The sequence below is a fragment of the Mastigoproctus giganteus genome, chromosome 6 (genome assembly GCF_048544385.1).
Source record: "Mastigoproctus giganteus isolate SK-2022 chromosome 6, ASM4854438v1, whole genome shotgun sequence".
Lineage (NCBI taxonomy): Eukaryota > Metazoa > Arthropoda > Arachnida > Uropygi > Thelyphonidae > Mastigoproctus > Mastigoproctus giganteus.
Window position 1 is genome coordinate 59836580 of NC_143580.1, and position 21569 is coordinate 59858148.

Consider the following 21569-nt stretch of genomic DNA (forward strand, 5'->3'; position numbering starts at 1 on the left):
CTGGGAATGATGGGAGGTGTTTTACCAAGATGAATTATACATGAGTTGGAAGAAAAATGATGCTAGCAGGTCAGCTTTATCCTTGGTTGAAGTGATAAGAGAACCGTCTGGTTTTGACAGAGGTGGGAGTAGAGAAGAGAAAAGTTGCAGCCAAAAGCTTTGACAAGAAACCAGAATGCTTGGCTACCATTGGGGCAAGAAACAAGTTTTTTACTCTTATCTTGTTCAAAATCTAGTTTGAACTCATTATTAACTGCTTTAAAATTGTTCCGAGCTGTAGTGTAGGCAGAAAATGAAACCAAAGAATTGGAAACAAACCAGTTACAATATGCAACGTTCTTCTCTTGAACAGTGTTAGCATATTTATTGGAAAACCCAAGGTTTGGAAAAATGATGAGATTTTAAGGTGAAGTGTGGAATAAAGGATTCCATTCCTACAAGAATAATTTCACTGACATGATCTGAGCAAATGTTGACATCAGAAGTTTTGAAACAGTAGTCCGATCAAGGAAAACAAGAAAAGAAATCTCGCAGGTCATCCCATTTTGCATTCTTGTAATCTCAAACAAGACAAGGTTGTGAATAGCCACGAGATAAAGGTTCCATTAAAGAAGAGACAATCACCAAGTTGTGACTGAGGTGCCTAAACAACCACTCACTTTGACCGTGTACTTAGAAGGGTTGTTTGTGAGAAAATGATCAAGCGTTGGCTGTATGATTACGATTGTCCAGTATTCTGGTAAGTAAATGAATAATCTGTGTGAGGCCATTAGTAATTGCAAAAGGCTCAGCATCTCGACCAGCTGGAGTTGTGAACATTAAAATCACCAAGGAAAATTACCTTACCGTTAGGAAAGTTGCACTGGAGAAAGTCAAATTGCAAAGAGAGGAAGTCAAACAATTCCAAGTGATTAGTGGAGTTGGGAGAACAGTAGAGACAAAAGATGAATATGGCAGAATGAGTAGAGAGATTTTAAGCCAGAGAAGGTCAAAGAGAGGAGATTCCAAATTACCAAGTCTCTGACAGGGTATATTGGAACCGACATATGCACAGGTCCCGCATTTGAGGCGAAAGGAATCGTACAGCAAATAATTTGGGCAACTGAGATGAGCAGTGTCAGAAAAAGTATATGAGGTTTGGCAGACTGTAAGTGGAAATGGACATAATTGAGATTAGAACTGAGACCACATATATTTGTGAAATGAACTAAGAAGTTTTTAGGAGGGTTAGACATTTTCGCAGAAAAGTTTGCTCTGTTAGTTTGACAATTCATGTTGTATTCAATAGGACATGCTGTATGACGTAATGAAATTTTTGGATATTGCTTACACATGGCAATAATATACCCAGATCTTTACATAACGTGGCCTCAACAATGCCCCCCCCTCTTCTATTTACCTTCCAATTTAAACTTCTCCTAATAATATAATTAAAAACATATGTATTTAATAGTTTCCCCCCTTATCTTTTTAATTCTGTTAACACAGTGTCTCCAGTAGTCTCTCATGTGTAACAATCTGCTTCACGCAAAAAGTATGTAAATCTTCATGCCAACAAGGTTGGGAAGAAATAATTAATGTAAACTTAACATTTAAATATCTAAATTATTCTTATAATTAAGCAACACCTTATTGTAACCCACCCAAAAAATTTTATAGCATTTGATAACTTAACTCAGTAACAAAATTTATAACATTTAAATAACATATAAGAGTGCTGTGTTATTTCTAAATAAAAGGATGGTTTATCTCAGGCTTGTAGAGTTCAGTGGTAGGAAATAAAAGTTTATAATGCCGGGAGAGATTAAAATTTCATAAAGCATTAACTTTCTAGAAGCATTTTCAAAAATAGGACCAATAAGTATAACAAACATAAATGCTTCTTTTTCACAGCACTGCAGATACCCAAGAAGATCATTTCACAGACACATTCTCCACATTTCAGAAAATTAGGAAATTACCAAGGTTAGCAAAAGTCAGAAAACGTGTATATTTTTGATCAAATATTAGGGAAAATCATGATTTTTGGTGCAGTATCAGAGAAAATAATGAAATTTAATTTTTAAGTTATGGCATTAAAATGTCTGAAAAAGTGATGAGCATCTGCTTGTTTTAACAGTGTTTTCATCATCATCATCAGCCATTTTCAATCCACTGCAGGATGAAGGCCTCTCCAGCAACTTTCCAGTTCTTTCTGCTTTGAGCACTGGCCATCCATTTACTACTCAAAAACTCATGAATTTCATCTATCCATCTCCGCCTTTGTCTTCCAGGTTTTCTTCTAGCTCCTCTTGGGTACCATTCTGTTATTTTCTTAGTCCATCTGTCATCATGTCTTCGAGCTATGTGTCCTGCCCAAGACCATTTTAGTTCTTTATTCTTAATAAAACAGTGTTTTATTAAGAATAATTATAAATAGAAATGTAATTGAAGTATTAAAAGATGTATTATTGTAATTTTTGTTGGATTTTAGGTGCATCATTGACTTACCTATTGCACTATTGTGTATTATCAGTACAGATGCATATTTAAAGGGCAATTTGAATGTTGTGCAGGCTAAAAAACCCAGAATGTCTTAAAGGGAAGACATTTGTGCCCCAACAGGATTAGTTTGAGGCACAAATTGTATATGTGTATAAAGCTTTAAAAAAGTTACGTAAATTAATGCTTATGACACATTTACTTTTCCTTGGTTGACGCGACACTGATATAAATTTAAATTGAGAAAAGATGGTTGAAGAACAGATGTATGTAAATTTGCATTTCAGCCAAAGCCATTAATTGTTGGAATAAACTGTCATCTGGCATTGCGGAAGTGGGTAGTTTGACTAAATTTTAGGAAGATTTGGAGAAAATATTAGTAATAATTTTTTGGCCGGTGCTGTTTAAGCTTTTCTTGCATGCATAATGTTGATAATACTAATATATGAGCTAATGTTTTTTAATGGGCGAGAACAAGCGTACCAAGTTATATTTTGAGAAGGAACCCTCGAGTGAAAGCTAATTCTTCATGTACAGTGATAAAATTAAATGTAATAGTAAATGATTTAATGCATTTACTTTTGCTCCTGGCACAATTTTATTGCAGTGATAACTTTCGTTTTGATCTGTAACAGCATTTGGTTGTAAAAAGACATGGTAATATGCCATCATGAAAGTAATTTTAGCTGACATTTATTGATTATGATATTGATGAAATTACTTATGAATTATAAAAGCACAGTTAACCTTTGGCTTTATTTTTGTGTTAGACAGACCAGACCAGACTAAGCTCAATCATTATATTGACTGTCTCAATGTTTTTATAAGTTATATAAGCCCTTTTATGAATATATGTTAAATCAGTAAAACATCCCTTTATAAAATGTTGGCTTATATATTTTTTTTTCTGCTTTGAAATTTTCATTTTGTTGTTTTGCTGTGTTATCAGTATATTATACACTGTGCTACCACTTTATTAGGTACAGAACAGACTAAGCTCAATCTTAATGACTCCTGGCACAATTTTATTGCAGTGCACACAAATAGTTTGTCCCACGATGTTGCAAGTCACATGACCATAGTTGTGGATATAAATGCAGCAGAACAACCTTTCTAGTATCAGTTAAGCGTATAAACCATAGCAAGAACGTGGCATGGTAGTAGGTGCAAGATGTGCTGGACAAAGCATCTCTGAAATGGCAGTTCTCCTGTTGTTGTTCTCCATAAAATGTTGGCTTATATATTTTTTTTCTGCTTTGAAATTTTCATTTTGTTGTTTTGCTGTGTTATCAGTATATTATACACTGTGCTACCACTTTATTAGTTACAGACCAGACTAAGCTCAATCTTAATGACTCCTGGCACAATTTTATTGCAGTGCACACAAATAGTTTGTCTCACAATGTTGCAAGTCACATGACCACAGTTGTGGATATAAATGCAGCAGAACAACCTTTCTAGTATCAGTTAAGCATATAAACCATAGCAAGAACGTGGCATGGTAATAGGTGCAAGATGTGCTGGACAAAGCCTCTCTGAAATGGCAGTTCTCCTGAACTTTTTCCACAGTTTCAAGGATGTGTCAAGACTGGTGCAATGAACAGAAAACATTCTCTCAACGGCACTCCTGTGGAAGAAAATAGCTTGTTGATGAGAGAGGTCAGAGGAGGATGGCTAGAATTGTGCAAGCAAACAGACAGGCCACAATGTCACACATCACGTCAGAATACAACCTTGGTGCGCAGAACAAAATATTGCAATGGACCACTAGTCGCACTTTGTCGCGAATGGTCTACAACAGTCGATGGCCACATTGCATACCTTTGTTATGAATGAAGAGCAAGAGAGCATACCTCCTGTGGGCACAGCAACACCAGCACTGGACTATTGAGGATTGAAAAACAGTTGCTTGGTCTGACGAGTCAAAGTTCCTGGTACAGCATGTTGATGGAAGGCTCAGAATTTGGCGAAAACATGGATCCATGGCCCCGTCATGTCTGACGACTACTGTGCAAGGTGGTGGGGCAGTGTTATGGTGTGAGGAATGTTTTCTTGGCACACATTGGGTCCATTGATACCCATAGATTCACGTTTGAATGCCACATTGTACCTAAATATCGTTGCTGACCAAGTGCATCCGTTCATGTTGACAGTTTATCCTCAGTCAGATGGTTACTTCCAACAGGATAATGCACTGGTGCACAAAGCCCAAATCACTATGGAATGGTTCCAGGAACATGACAATGACTTTTCTTTGCTGCAGTGGTCTGCAGATCTCAATCCTATTGAACATCTTTGGGATGAGCTGGAAGGGGTTGTTCGCTGCAGGCTACACCTCCATTGAATCTCAAGGAACTGCATGGTACTCCATTCCTGCACAATGTTTTCAGCATCTTGTTCAATCCATGCCTAGACGAATTCAGGCTGTTTTGAAGGCTAAAGGAGGCTCAACACGCTACTAGGTAGGTGTACCTAATAAAGTGGCAGCACAGTGTATATTTGAATGGTAAACATTAAAGTGTTTTACATATACAGGGTATATCACAACTTCATCACTTCAGAAGGTGATTCTTGAAGTCATTCCAAGTGAATATTGCATCAAGAAGGATTCAATTCTCAACAGTTACTGAGCTATGGGTATTTGAAATGTAGCTTGTGTACAAATTCAGAGAGCAAGCATTTTCATAAATTACTTCTGTGTTGTGACAGAGTTAATTTATGAAAATGTCATTTACATTTTCCACTTAAAAATAGGCAGATACAAATTTTGCACATAGATTTTGTAACAGTAATGGCAACCTTTGAGGATATTAGTGATGAATCCCACAGTGAAGAATTCCTGATCAGGGAATGTTTATTAAGGTTACCAATGTCACCAAATGGCTCACTCCCAAGTCTGTAATTGACAGCTGCACAACCAATCCAATGGGATGTGGACACTAAGGAAAACATTATTGAAATGATGCAGCACAGTCCCTAAATTAGTATTTGAAGAAATTCTACCCACTTCAGTGTTCCACACAACAGTCAAGAGAACATTAAACAGTGAAGGATTGTACTTGTACCATACTAGCAAATTCAAGATCTTGAACATGCAGAAGTTTTTGCCATTGGTTAAATGCACATACCCTATTTGCATCTCTACGCTTTGTTCACTGAGGTCATGCAGTGTTACTTGCAATGGAATCAACAGTGCCAGAAACTTAAACTTTTGTGAAAATCCACTTGTATTAGTGAAAAGTAACTTCTAAATACTTTTATTCTGTAAATGTGTGTGGTGTCCTTGATGACTAGCTGTTTTGACCATATATCTTCCCATAAATGTCTGAAAGATGACATATGTCAGATTTTTGCAAAATGAACTGCAGGTCCTCTTAGAGAACATTCTTTGCAAATATAATTACAGATGTGCTACCAGCATAACAGAGTACTATTTCATTTCAGTAGGAACATGAGGTATAATCTGAATGAAAGGTTTCCTGGTTTTTGGATCCGGTGTGGTGATATGCTGAAATGGCATTTATCTGATCTCGATCCCTTAGATTACCATATATGGGATCACATGAAAAATATGATGTATAAATGCAAGATGAATGTAGAAGATGAACTACTTCAGTGATTTTTTGATGTCACAAAACATTAATAATGCTCTGGTTCTTCATAAGGTTACACATTGCTGGTCAAATGAACCAGCTGTGCATCCAATCTGCTGGTGGACTTTTTGAACAATTACTTTGTTAAACTACATAAACCATAAATATATAATATAACTTTTTTCCAGTGTTTTGTGTGGATTATACAATGTAATGTAATCTTTTTTTTTTTTTCAATAAAAACTGTTTTTCCAATACCAAGCTCTTTCAAGTCAAGCTAAATTTCAAATACCCATCGCCCATTAAGAATTGGACCGTGTTGATATTACATTTTTCTCTCAGAATTATCTCAGGAACCACCTTCTGAAGTTATGACAAAGTTGTAGGACAACCTATATAATCATCAAGAATTCCAAAGTTTTATGACTTTTTAGTTTTTCCACTTAAATAATTTTTAAATTAAGGATTTCAGTTTATTTAATTTCCGTTGCTTCCAGTTATTTAACTTCTGTTGCTTCAAAAAATAAATAAGAATTAGCAAACATATACATGGTATAAATAAACTTTTACTAGGTATGTCTGCTTCTTATTTATTATTTTCATTATTTATTGCCATTGAAAACCCTGTAGCCATTTTAAAAATTCAAACAGCCATAGCTGTATAATCATTCAGAATGGAACGCATGGTTATATAAACTTTTTTAATTATTTTCAGGTCCTGAATCAATTTGGAAGTATAGCTTACATCAGGGATTGGCAACCTGCGGCTTGCGAGCTGCATGCTGCTCTTTGAACATGTAATCGCAGCTCTTTAACTTTTAGCTCACGTGTGCAACAAGTGCAGCAGGAACAAAATAAACTACGTATATTAAAAATTAATCAAGAAACCGTCTGAACAATGCAAGTCTCTCAGCATGTTTAAAGATGAAAATTACGGCACATTCGCCTGATTTTGAGAGATGCATGCAAGAAGTTTGGCAGCAAAAGTCACAATAATTCGTACCTAATTGGATGTCTGTCGTATCGTATTTTTTTCAGTATTAATAAATAATATTTCAAAAAATATATATTTTTTTAATAAAATACCTTCCCACTCTATTCCATTACTTGTCCTCCCAGCTTGAGCTGAGGTGCGGCTCTTTGGATTCTGTTTTTTTTTGTTTGTTTTTAATTAGATCAAAAATGGCTCTTCACTCAAAAAAGGTTGCTGACCCCAGGGCTACATGTTATGAAACACTGCTTATTTATCATAGATTATGTTGAGGGTTTAATGTCAAACAACGTTAACTACACAATTGCATTTTTTTAAAATCAACTTTAGTTTTACTTTATACAAATAACAATGCATATCATGTCAGCGAACTGTATCTCTCTAGTACTTGACAAGTTAGCTTGGGCTGTAAGTACCAAGAAAATGTCAAATGACTCTTTCTTGGTTAATTATAAAAACGTTACCTATAAAATGATTTTATAGTTAACGTTGTTTGACACTAAACCCTCAATGTGTGAATAATAATTACGAGTCACATTTAGTTATGGGACATATTGCAGAATGATGCCTTTAGCAAAAAAGATAAGCAAGAAAGGTTGATTTTTTTTTTTTTTTTTTTTTCCCCTTCCAAACATGTAATTGCAGTTTGATTCTGAATTGTAATATCTATTCTTCATTGATTATTCATAATATTTAATTCATAATCCATCTGTCTGTCTGTCTGTCTGTCTGCATGCGTGCAAGGCGAAACAACTTTCGCACATACACAGCTCTTGTTCAGTCAACAGAAACAATGTAGGCTCTCTCTCCAAAGACACATTAAGATGATCAGCACTTCATGCACAATGAATTTTCTCTCCTTTTCTTTCCACATTCAAATCCATAACAGCTGTTATTGGTCTGCCACTTTGAGGTTCATCTTGATGTCATTAAAGTGCTTCCAAGGTTGTGAATGCCTAAAAATGACATGGGCATGATTGTAGGGTGGTGCTGTTCTAGTATTGTACTTATGATGGTGATTAATGTCCCTTGTGACATATGGTGAAACATACTTTCTAGCATTATCCTGCAGCAGAACTCACTACTTAATAAGTTTATGTGATACTGGTGTCCCTTAATGTACCCAGTCTACTGAATAGACTCTGCTGTCTCCTCTTAATTTTTTTGCAACTTAACATAGTATTCAGTCACACTCTTTTTGCTTTAATGCAAATAAGAAGTGCTGTTTGCATCTACCATATCAAACCATTCTCTACTTTATAGAATTGTATACACAGTAAGTTTAATGGTTTCTTCTACATTATTAAACCAGGATTACTGCCACATTACATGCCTACTGCAACCTTAGTGTGACCAGTCTCAGAACTTGGGGTCTACACCTTCTCCCTTGTAAATTGTACAATCTGTCCAAACAGTATCAGATGTTAGCTTAAGCAAGTATTAGTAGTGGCAAACAATGCAAGAAAGCATGCTTATAAAGCATCAGCCAAAAAAAATAAATAAATAAAAACAACCTTCCCACATCACCTCTCCATCCCTCCAATAATTTGTCTAGTTCCTTGAATGTGTTCTCAAACTAGCCACTTCCACAACAGCAGATGGAAGTTTGTTCCAACATTCAACCACCCACTGCTTGAATTTATGTTTACTACTTAGTGTGAGCAAGAGGAAGAGTGCCATCAGCATTGAGCTTATTCAGTCCATTTGAGTTGATAAAAAAAATAAAGAAAAGAAAAGAAGAGGGTCAAACAACAAGTACCATCAGGCCAGCCATTAAAAACTTAGTGGGACTTTTCTTTGCCCTTCACTGCAGTATAATAAGTTTGCAGTATGTCACTTGTTTGGAGAGGTCTGGTTCAAATTGCATTTTAAACTGAAGGGATTCTTAAAGCTTCAACCAGCACTGTAGTTGATCTCAGGCAGATGGAGTGGGTTTTTCCTGCATAAGTTATTTTGTGTTAAAACTGTTCCATTTGTTTTCTGAAAAACTGTGCTCATTGATATGTGAACACACTTGTACAGACATAATGCATGACAAAAAGAGATTAGGGATAATATAACAAGAACCAGCATACTATGGCCAAAATAGTCATTATACCAAAAAAACCCCAACCAACTTTTTTGTTCTACATTCCATATAAAGAATTTTGTTCTAAATGCTTCCTAGATTGTAGGCTTATCCACAAACAGATCAGTTTCCCCACATATATATATTTAAAGATGTGTTAATAAATTTTGTGTAAGTAATGTGTTCCAAATTTTTTATTCATAAAGCAACCATTGTTCCTCAAGAATCTTGCTACAATGTTGATCTGTTTTCTTAATTATGCTAAGTGTGCCCTTTGCATTAGTGAACAGTCTTTTTAGTAGTCTTAAATCTAACATTTTCCTTCTTTGATTGAAATGTATAATTCCTTATTCTAAGCACCATTGTTCATAATGCACAAAATATTGAAATTTATATCTAAAACATGTTTAGCAGTTTATTTTTATACCCTTTCTGGTTAATTTATGAAAATTAGTTTTTTCAGTGACCAAACAATGCTACCATATTGTAATATTGGTAAAATGTTTATTATAAATGGTGCATTGTTAAAATCAGTAAGTACAGTCTTCAGTAAGCCTGTTTTCCTAGCTGCCATAGTAATATTTGGTCTTTATATGAAGACTTGATAAAAAGATTGAATATAAATTCCTAAATCACATATCTTTTATATTATCTTTATTTTATTACCCATTAATTGGTAAATTAACTGAATTTTATTCTTTTTATGAGATTCAATATATATCACTTAATAACAACACATGGTAGATATCTTTATTAAGATTATTTCTTCCTGCCATTCATTAATTAAATCAGTATTCCTCCAAAGTAGCAAGCAATATGCAGTGTTTATAATTAATGTTTGCAATTTAGGATTGTTAGCATTTGATATTAAACTGTATAGCCAAATTATAAACACTATATATATATATGTGAGGAGGGTACTACCAGCTTCCCAAGTGTTGTTGCAATATCATTTATAAAGTAGCCAGATCCAAAACAGGATGCCAAAGATACTTCCTTTTCTCTTTTTATAAAGAGTTTATAAAAAGAGAAATTCAATTGGCACAATTGGAGCTGAGAATTGTCCTGCACATGAGGAGTATCAGCCGGAACTGAAACATGAGTTGCTTTGATTATATCAAAATAGATTACATTAAAATGGAAACAATGGTGTACTGCTTGTCTGATATCTAGATCAAAGGCCATAAAGTTCATCACAGTGGATATCCTTTCCCCCCCCCCCCAATCAATGGTGAGGGTGATATAAAATACTCTTAAAAACTTAAATTTGTGTATTTACAATGTGTTCAGGTGTCTAGGTTATTTAATTATGTTATAATTTATTGCATTACATCAGGTTTTAGGCTAATTAGAATATAAAAAAATATTTATGTTATTTACAGGTTTGTTTCTTTTTAGCTTTTACCACTGCCAGATTCATGGCCTGTGTCACCTGATATAGTAGAAGAGGAATACAGCTTGGGACGAGTAAGTTGTATTTTAAAAATATAAAAAATTAACAGTTTCTTCATTTTGAGTACTTAAATATGGAACTTGACATAGACAAACTACAAGAAATAATATATCAATGGATATCAACATTTACAAAAAAAATAATATAAAAGAATGAAAGGTATACAATCACAATATAAATAATACAAGGGAGAATCAGTAAGCAGGATATAAAGTAAATTAGAATTAAAAAAAAGAAAGCAGGAAATTGACCTGAACATAGCATGCATGATTCATAGCTGGTGAGAGTCCTTTTTAGCATCTCATATCCCTCCACCTCTTAGTGACAGGTGTTCCAATTGCAATTTCTGTGTAGTGCATTTTTGATCAAAATTCAGTTACCAGAGACCCATCGCAGGCATTGTGAAAGTAACACTATGTAAAGGAGCTAGGTGTGTGTGTGTGTGTGTGTGTGTGTGTGTGTGTGTGTGTGTGTGTGTGTGTGTGTGTGTGTGTGTGTGTGTGTTTGCAAAAAAGAACTGAACCTCCCAAAAACTTCCTAATTTATTTTACAAATATATATGGTCTTAGTTGATGTCCATTTGCTTTGGTCACCACTCATCTTATTTGCTCTGTGATTTCCATTTTAAAAGTGGTACTTGTGTATATATCTACTCTGATGTTCCTTGCCAGAGACTTTCTAATCTAGAATATCCTCTTTTTTGATTTCTTTGACTTAAAATCTCTTTACCCCATTGTGTAAACTCATTTTTTGCCTCTATCATTCTCCCAACTCTACTGATCAATCAGGACATTTTCACTTTAATTTTTGAAGCTCTCCTTACTCCAATAAAACTTTCATAACATAGAAGTAAATTTTCTTGATGATTTCAATGTTCACAATTCCATCTGGCTTCAATTTTTTTATACTTTGTCTGGAAGAGGTGCTGAAGCTTTTGCCATTACTAAAGACTGCATGTAATATATTCATTTACCTACTAGAATATGACATTATCCCAACCACAAATGTAACACACTTGATTTTTTTCTCATCAGCAACAGTGAACTCGATGATAATGGAGTGGTTTTGCCACTTGTCACTCATTTATAGAAGTCTAGATTAGAGTCCTATCGTAGATTGGAGGAAGTCTAAAGACTTCTTCTGTTGGGGTAAACACAACCCCTCCACCAATATTAGGCAGAGTGATTGGAGTTTAATTTTTCGGTCTGCATAGCATGCAAATCGGTGTGTGCATACACGCTTCTACAGATATAATACATAGTGGCACAATATGGCCTAAGTTGCTGATGCAACTAAATACTGATGATAATTTAAAGTACACAGTTAGTATAGTTGCCCTTTAGATATTTAAGATTAGAGCTTAGTTAAGGTTTTGTCAATGGTGCCTCTGTCCCATGGCCCTTTTTGGCCTTGTGTCATTGGATTTTATGAGAATGTGAAACTTGATGATCTGCATGGTTGTTCTGTTGGTTGGACTACTGTTTTAAACCTTCTGATCCTGATATTTTCTCAAATCATGACAGTGAAATTATTTTTATATAGATGAAGTTCCTCCTTTCTCATTCCATCCTGAACTTCCACTCTTTATCTAAATCATGGCTTTTTCCAGTAAATGTGTTAAGGCTGTTGAAAGCAAGTATAGCAGTTCTGCCTATTGTCACTCATTTGGAGAAGTCTGAATTCAAACCAAATATATGAGTGTAGGAATTCTTAAATGCGTTTTCATTTGAGGCATTAGTTAGCTGCTCTCAGGCAAAGGGAGATTCAGGTTTCTCTTTTGTGAGTTATTTCCAGTTTTTCAGCCTATGAACACACACACACACACGCGCGCACTTTTCTAGATATAATATAAACACAACTCAGTGCTTGTTATGGGCTAATATGCTGTATAAATAATACCAACAGCTGATTCTGTTCGAAGTAAGAATATAGCATATTATATCTACACTGGTGTGCAAAACTTAAGGACCAGTCAGGTTTTCACTTTTCACCTGTAACTTCTCATAGGAGTCACCTGGATATCAGAAAAGCATACCAAACTATGTGAGATACACAAATGAAGGAAACAACACCAACACAACAACGGAAACAAAATGGTACAGAGGGACTTTATTCAAAAATGGCAACATAGCACTGGCTACCATGATACATATGCATCACTGCCAAAGATGGAACAAGGGAAGAGGTGGTCCTCAGTAGGAGATATGGCCACCCCTAATGTCGATGCAGGCTTTGCACTGCCTATCCATACTTAGAACAACGTTGTTGATAAGTTCTTTCCCTCCATAGCCACGTGGGCAGGAGCAGCAGTGTGTAGCACATGCTTCTTGATTAGACCGGGGTTTGAGCCCGTGACCACCAAATACGGAGGATGCAGAAAGGTCAGGGAATGACCACCGCATATCCCTGGAGCAATATGGCCTTAGTTGCTAATGCTCCTAAAAACCAAATAACAAACAAACAAACGTAAGTTCTTGCGGTAACATCGTCCATTCCTCTGTGAGTGCCATCTTCAGCTGGTGAACATTTTCTGGTGGGTGTGGATATTCCGCTGGTGTCTCCCCAGAGCGTCCCATATATGTTCGATGGGATTTAGATAGGAGGAAACAGGCAGGCCATTCCATATGAACAATGTCCTCACTTTCCAAAAGCATATCAACAGCTGCAGTGCGATAGGGTGTGGCATTATCATCCATAAACACGAACTTGGGGCCAATGGCACCTCAGAACAGATGCACATGGGAAGGATTACCTCAGTACAGTAGCGTGCACCAGTTACAGTACCGCCTTCCAGTATCTGGAATTGTGTACATCCATCCAAGATAATGCCTTCCCAGACAAGAACACCTTAACTGCCATATCGATCCCTTTCAGTCATGTTTGCGGGGTGATGCAGTGTGCCAACCTCTCACCAGATTAGCTAACGTCCAGAATCGCTGCTGAGACTGAATCTACTCTCATCAGTAAAGAGTACCTTATCCCATTGTGCTGCTGTCCAGTCCTTGTGTTCGATGCACTACTGTAAACAGTGTCTTCTATGGCAGGTGTTAAAGGGACACTGCGGACTGGCCGTTGGGCAAACAGCTCACCTTTGTGGAGTCACCTGGCCACAGTAAACCGCGATATCCTGTGTTCTGTGCAGCTGGTTTGCAATGGATCCCACTGTCTGGTGTCAGTCCCTCTTGGCCTGTAGGAGTATATAGCGGTCATCATTGGGCGCTGCTTTTTGTGGGCGACCACTACTGGTCCTTCAAACAGCTGTACCTGTCTTTCTGAAGGCTAATCACACGTGTGAGACAATGCTATGGGCGATACTGAACTCTGCAGCCACACTCCTTGCACTTCGACCTTCCTCAAGCTTCCCAATTATTTGACCCTGGGTAAAGTCATCCAGATGTTGTCTTTAGCACTGTATGAAACCAATTGAACGTCTGTAACAATCGTGCTCGCCATTCGGTAATTTGCACATAACTGCTGCTTTTATTTGTTTATGTGAGTCCTCTCATCACGATTCAAATTTTTGCATGTGCACCAACTTTCTACTGAATTGCCACAGGCTGTTTCGTTTGATTTTGTGGTCCTAACCATTAGAAATAGTTTTGGTCCTTAAGTTTTGCACACCAGTGTAGCTTGTATTTTTATCTCCAGCTTTATTTTCTGCTTACAACAGTTGTGAACAAATTGTTAATTAATCTGAAGTCAGTTTTGAAAAGGATAAGAGAAAAACTTTCTTCTTCTCTTAATGATAATTGAGCCTTCTGGCATCTTGCTAAAACTGTTGGCTTCAACTTCTTTCCATCAATATTTCCAACTATGTTAAATCCTAATGGTTATGTTGCATCTAAAGATAAAGCTGACATATTAGCAAGTTACTTTTCCCTTAACTCTTGCATGATGATTTCTGTAATTCTGCACCTACTATACCAAATATATTTTGTTCAATGCCACCCTTTTCTTTCTGACAGAGGTATTAAAAGAATCCTGAACAGTTTTGGTACCAGTAGGTGTTCTCTGGCTCCTGATAGTTTCTTCACTTGTTCTCAAAACCTATGCTCCATGGTTAACTCCTGTTTTGTCTATCTTTTTTTGAACTCTCTTATTCTACTATTGTTTTTCTTTCTGTGTGGAAATTTATTCATATCCACCCATTTCTTAAAAATTGTGAGAAATTTTTTTCCAGTCATTGCGCCATGGATAAATTCATCACCCATCAGTGCTTGTTATCATATGAAATTTTCTATATAATTAACAATTGCCAGTATGGATTCTGTTAATGTTGATTTGCTGGTGTAATCGCTGCTTATGTTCCTAATATCCGGATGAATTCATCCAGAGATTGGGAACTAAAGCATTCGGTCTTAAGATTTCTAAGACTTTCAGTCGTGTTTGGCATGAAGGTCTTCTAAACAAGCTTTTCATCTACTGGCTGCCTTCTGTTTTTCTCTCAGCTAGCTGTTCTTTGTGTGTGTGATTTCCCTCGGACTTTCAACTAGTGCTGCATTTCACCAAAGTTCTCTTCTCCCTCTCACTATTTTCCTCATTTATATTAATGCCCTTCCACTGACTCAAAATACTATCCATAGTTTTGCTGATGATACTACACCTCAATCCACCTACCAGTTTGACAAACCTTGTTCTGCAAAAACAGCTGTAGCTTCTCGAATATTCACAGCTAGTTCCTTAAGTGCTGATCTTCAAGTCTTTCATTTTCTCCAATGAAAACTTATCCCTACCATAACAAAGCTTAATTTATTGAAACTTACCTCCTCCTTCACTCAAATCGTGAGTGACAAAATTAAAACTTAGTGTACTTAGGAAAAATTAGTGCACTTTTTTCTTTGTTCTGTTGGAGATGAAACTGGCTATGGGGAAGGGGGAGAACCAAGAGTCCTAATTTTGAACTTTCATTACATTACATTGTCTGTTGATTCAGTGTACTTGGGAAAGAAGGCTTGATTTTTTGTTAAGGGCAAACTTTAGCTCCCATGATATATGTGCATATTAGAAATTTTAATTGTTTTAACTGACTTATGGATGATGGTTAGATCAGGTAGTTTCACTTTAAGAACATGGCTTGTGAATTCTGAAACTGCTCAGTAGCCATAGCTTCATATATTAATTTATAGCTGGAATTTAATTCCATTAATGTTGTAGAATTGATTTGAGAGCCATGTGAATGCTAACTGAATTCATTGGCTGAATAAGTTGTATGAAGACTGGATCAATGATAATAACCTCTAGTATTTGCCGTTGTTGTAGATCCAAATTTCACTTGTGCTTCCAGTGTAGCACACATTGCAGTTCTGTTGAGATTAATTAGATATATGAATGCTATAAGTTTCTTTATAACTATTGATATAAACTATAGATATGTTACAACTTGGAAACTTTAAGCATGTGCTAATAATTACCTTTGTGATGAAAAAACTTAGCTAACTTCAATTTTTTTCTAAAATTAAGTCCCGCGTTTCTTACAGAAAAGTATCTTCTGCTCCCATGCCCATCTTTAGTAATATGCTGGTTTTTAGACAAGATTACATATCTTTACTGGGATAACACTGATTTCTAATCATTCTTGCCATTAGTATATCAGCAATACTGCTTTATTTTTCTCATAAGCAGCTACTGACTTTATGCTAATTTACCCTACTATGGAATATTTTTCCCACATCATGGGTGGTGCCACCAAAACTCTAAACTCTTCAGGTAATCAGGCACTCTTTATGTAATCAGTGTGGTCGGTTGAATTACTGATTCCTCACTTACTAACTTGCTGAACTCCCTATCACACAATATTGAATTTCTAGTTGTATGCTTTTTCTACTGAATATTTCCATGAGCACTAATCTGAATTAATACCTGTAATCCTATCTCTTTCTTCAAAATATGTACCCGAAGTAGTCAGCATCCAAAATTCAACTCCAAATTCTTGAAACTAATATTTCTTCATCCTCAGTTATCCTATCTACTTTCTTTGGAAGAAGGTTCCTTCAAATGTATTTCTTTACCCCCCCCCCCCTGAAAAACTTTCCCAATCATTCATTAATCCTGTCACTAGAAAGTGAGCATCCAGTTACACCTTAAACTCTGCCACAGTTTTGCCTCGGCCACCTTGTAAAGTATACTTCAAAATATTTTTCGTATTTGTGTTCCAGTTTGCCCATCAGCCAAGAATAAAGGTTCTTGCATTCACTTAACTCATTTCTTTCTTTTACACTTCAGTCAGGAGCTTTCTCCCACCAGAGTGTCTAGTTGCCAAGTTTTGCAGTACATGCCTTGTAGGCTATTACTTGTAGGATGGCCGACCGGGCTAGCCGGGTGGGTAAAGTGCCTGCCTGGCAACCCAAAGGTTGCGGGCTCGATTCCCGCCTCGGGCTTGGATTAAAATACTGCAAAAACCTTGGGAGGTGCATTATGGCCACAGAAGCCTATGCGCCAACAACTACCCAAAAAAAAAAAAAAAAAACTTGTAGGATGACCCATTTAGTGATGACCTTATGAGCCATCACTAAATGGATCACCCTTTTTTGAATCCTTTCTAGAAATTCTGTGGCCTTTTTAGGTGCAGCCTTCAGACCTGAATATGATATTCCAAGTTCAGACCCATTGTTATCTTATAACAGGACTAATTAACTCTTTCTTCAAAGTACTCCTGGATTTCTATTCACCAAGTGCAAAATCAAATGTTTAACAGAGTTAAAACCTTAGAATTATCCAGACCATATTTGTACTTGGTCCAAGTCATTTTAAATTAGCATTACCTGACTCTGGCTATTAACCACTCTCCAAAAAACCTTCAGATCACCAGCAAACTTTGAGAACTTTCCTTGTACTTGATTTTGAATAGGCTGAGAATAGAAAACTTGCTTCTTGTCCAAGTGGTAATCAAGCTATCTGGTCTCTTACCAAAGCTGTGGTTGCAACTTATGTCCATCTATACCTCCACTTCTGTTACAAATATGATTTATACAAAATTATTTCAAATTATTATTTGGCACATTGAGCCTCCTATTCTATAAAAAAGAATTATTTAATTCAAAGTTTGGATAATTCAAAATAATTTTGATGCCCCTTCAGCTTTGAATTATCCAAGCTCAACTCTACTTAGTATATCAGCCATACAGTGCAAGAAACAAAACCCATTGTTCAAAATAGGCAGCCACAGGGCACCCTGGTTGACTAAAAATGCCATTGACTTTGAGCAGTATTGAATTTGAATCTTGGTTGGCCTTTGAGCATTTCCGTGCCCTTAGATCTTAGTTTGTTCTGATTTTCTACCTGAGTTTCTGGTAACCCATTAAACTTGGGGCCAGTTAGTGTTTGTTTTTTAACTTGGTGTTGAACTATTCTACTGACTTTGTTTTTGAGATGATTCATCATACGTTATAGCTTAACAGTTTCCTGTTGGAGCTGTGCTTTTTGAAGAAGTTGTAAACAGGTGGATCTTTGCTCCCAGACCTCTGATCAAGGGACAGAAAATTTCTAAGGAATCTAGATTAAGAGAAATTGCATCAGATGTCACTGATGAAGAAAGAGAAATTAGAAGTCAAGCAGATTCTGTGGACATTCCTAGTATTAATCCATTTGAAGGAGGAGGACTGAAAACTACTCCTGTAAAGAAAATAGTTAGATTTAAACAAGAAGAGTGCAAGAGAATTCACAGCATTCTCTGCTTATGTCTCTGGTCAGTCAAGGAGATAAGGAAATTCAAAGTTCTGTTTCTAATCTAGGCTGCCATTATGAGGTGTCATTCAAGTGGGAGAAAATGTTAAGACAGTATATGCATGATGCTAAGAAATGAAGACTTGGAGATCAAGGAGAGTCATTGTGTGTGAAATCACCCAATGTTGAGGACATAATAGTAGCAAGAACAGAAGTTTTGGAATGTATTAACAGTGAAGGAAATTGGATCACCAAAGTGTCTAAATGGCTTATAGTAGAACAAGCTGGAAAAAATTGTCATGAATTTAAGAGGATTTTAAGACATAAAGAATCAAAAATTAGTGGCCAGATTAATGATTAAAAGAAAGAAGGAATGTAGAACTGTCTGTCCAGTTAACAAAGGCATCCTTATATGCCAGTATTGTAAGGCAAACTGTTCCTGGATCTTCAAAAGAAAATGCTATTGTGATAAGATCTGATGGCTCACATGGTTCCAGTCAAGTGGTGAAAGATCAGATTTTGAAAGAAAGAAGACCTCTTTTTAAACAGATAAAGTGCAGATACGAGAGATAAAAGTGTTATTATACAAACAGACTGAAATAAAGATATTTTGGATATAGTCCATTGTAATAAGTTAGAACAAATAAGCTTAAAGGCTGAAAAGTCAAAATGGTAGGACCAAAGATTCTAGTTTGACCGGGATCCAAGCATTTTGAAGGAAGAATTGTTGAATGAGTTGTATAATGCGAACTTGGGAAAATCATGGTATAGGTAGAACTGATTTTGATAATAAGAAGGTCACTGAATAAATCCAAAAGGTAAAACTCTAGCACCTAGTATTATTGAGTTATATGGAGAGACTAAGGGGATTTTACTCTCAAAGGGGCAAATATTTATAGTGTGGTCTTATAAGATAAAAGAAATTTTTTTGGTGGCAGGATGTCATGATTGTTGTAACAATGTTCAAGTGTGTAGTCTGTGAAGGCCATGTTTATAAGAACTGTACAAAGAGGAATGAAGATCCAACATGTTATAATGTAAAAAGAAAGGTATGGAGAGTAATCAGTCTATTCTGAACTATTCTTTTCCATAATATAAGAAAACAATGGAGTTATTAAAAAAAGAGAATAATGGATAGTACTGAATTACAGCAAAATAGGAGCAGTGAAGTATTAAAGGTAATGTAACTGAATGACAGAGAGCAAGATTAGTCTTAGATCAAATTACTCAGAAAATGAAAGAAAAGAATATTGATATTCTTTTATTACAAGAACTGTACTTTATTAATGTATGTATAAAGGGATTTCTTCTATGATACAAGTTTAATTTATATCCCTCTTGGAGTGATGTCTTGTCGCTTTATACTGTCAATATAATCAGATTTTAGATCCATATAAATAGTTATGCAGAATTTTGTTGACAGGTTGCATGGAAGAATGCTTATTGCCGTAGACTTCTCACTCTTACTCAACAACACGTTTAGCTCTAATACAGATAAACAAGGAGAGGAACTGGAAAACTCTCTAGGCTTGGTGGAATTAGAGGTTGAATGTTCATGGATGTAACAGCACATTTGATAACATGCAATCTGATATACATATTATGCTAGCTACACCAAATTTGACTAAGATACAGAACTGGACTGTTGAAGCTGGTTGGACTAGTAGAAACCATCACTGCATATTGAAATAGTGGATTACAATAGCCAGTAATGTTGGCTATGAGTTAGATATTCTTTATAGTTAAGTGGCCAAAATTTGAAAATGCTGTTGAACAGTTTCAGTTCAATACAATTGAAGATTTAAGAACTAGAACTGATGAAGGACTGGTATTATTTATGCAAATGCTGTTAAAAGATGTCTCTAATGCTTCAGTGAATAAATGTAAAAGGTTAACTAGGACAATGCCATTGCGGCCTACTCAGCTTTCTTGGAAAAGGAAAGAAGTTAATAAGTTGAGGAAGTTATTTCAGAATAGTAAGTTCTTTGATGATGAGGAGAGGTAGAAGAAAGAAAACAATGGTTTAGAAAAGCTAGGAGAGATTACAACAAAATAATTCCGTATAATAAGTTTCAGTGAAGGAAGAATTTAGTTGTGGCTGTGGGAATAATGATCCTTGGGGTCTTGTTTATAAGATAACCATGGAAAAGCTGAAAGTTGATGAGCATTAAAGTAGTACTAAAAAATCCTGATAAAGATCATATTGATCTCAAGCCATGTCATCCTGTGGCTATTATCTCTATTTTAGGTGAGATTTATGAGAGGCTTATAATGGTTATGCTGTTGTACAAGTACTTTCTTAATTCCATGCAATATGATAGCCAGTTTGATGTTTCATAAGAAATAGGGGAACAGTAGATGCACTAGTTTCTGTCCTTAATCATGTGAAGAGTTCACAAGCGAAATATGTTTTAGCAATATTCATAAATTCTTCCAGGGCTTTTGATCTGCCGTGATGGCTAGCTGTGCTTAGAAGAATCAGGAAGTCTAAATGTAGTGAACATTTATTCATTGTCATGGAAAATTATTTTAAAGAAAGGAGGATAGCAATGAAAACAAAATAATCAAGGTACAAGAAGAAACCTACTATATTATGCCTGCAAGGATTGGTCTGGGTTGGTCTGGTCCTCTGGAACTTACGTTCTGGATAACTTTCCTTTTATCATCATTATGACTGACTTCTTAAGACTGATTGTCAGCTTATTGATCAGATACCATCTGATCTATAAGTTGACAATCATGACTTGTTTAAGCTGCTCAAATTCTTTAACCTGATCTCCTATCTCCTTAAACTTATTTAGGCTATCTGTTGATAGCCCAAATAAGTTTAAGGCTCAGCTGGACAGGTATTTTGAACGAACAGAGGGGTGAAGTGGAAGTGGTTTTTTTTTTTTTTTTTTTTTTTTTTTTAGCTGATGCTGCATAAGCTTGCTTTCTTGCATCAAATGCCTATGCTAATGCTAATCTCTTTTCTAGATGATCTTTCAACAAGAGCCATTAAGTTGTCTGTTGACATAATGTGTTCCCTTTTGCATTCTAGGAAATCAGTAGAAGACTGACTATTCATTCTAATGGTGTGATTGTACGTTATGTGACCAGATTAAGATATTTAGGCATGATCTTAGACAAAAAGTTATTTCTTACCACACATCCAAGTATCTGTGAGAGAAGACTAAGATCATGTTCTCAAAATTAAGAGTAATGAGAGTAGATTGGGGGCTCAAAGGAAGATCCTTGAGCCTTGTTTATGAATGTCTTCCTTCCCGTTATGATGTATGCCACTCGGGCATAGGTGCACAGAACTATAAATGTGATTAACAA

The 21569-nt window shown here is 35.9% G+C and overlaps 1 protein-coding gene across 1 annotated transcript in view; it reads left to right on the top strand.

Annotated features, from left to right (window-relative positions):
* Window positions 1-21569, top strand: part of Rubicon (run domain Beclin-1-interacting and cysteine-rich domain-containing protein rubicon) — a 289246-nt gene that overhangs the window by 162131 nt on the left and 105546 nt on the right. Inside the window, exon 14 of the mRNA XM_090376184.1 lies at window positions 10532-10600. Coding sequence (XP_090232310.1) covers window positions 10532-10600 — 69 coding nt within the window. The remainder of the gene's footprint in view (window positions 1-10531; window positions 10601-21569) is intronic.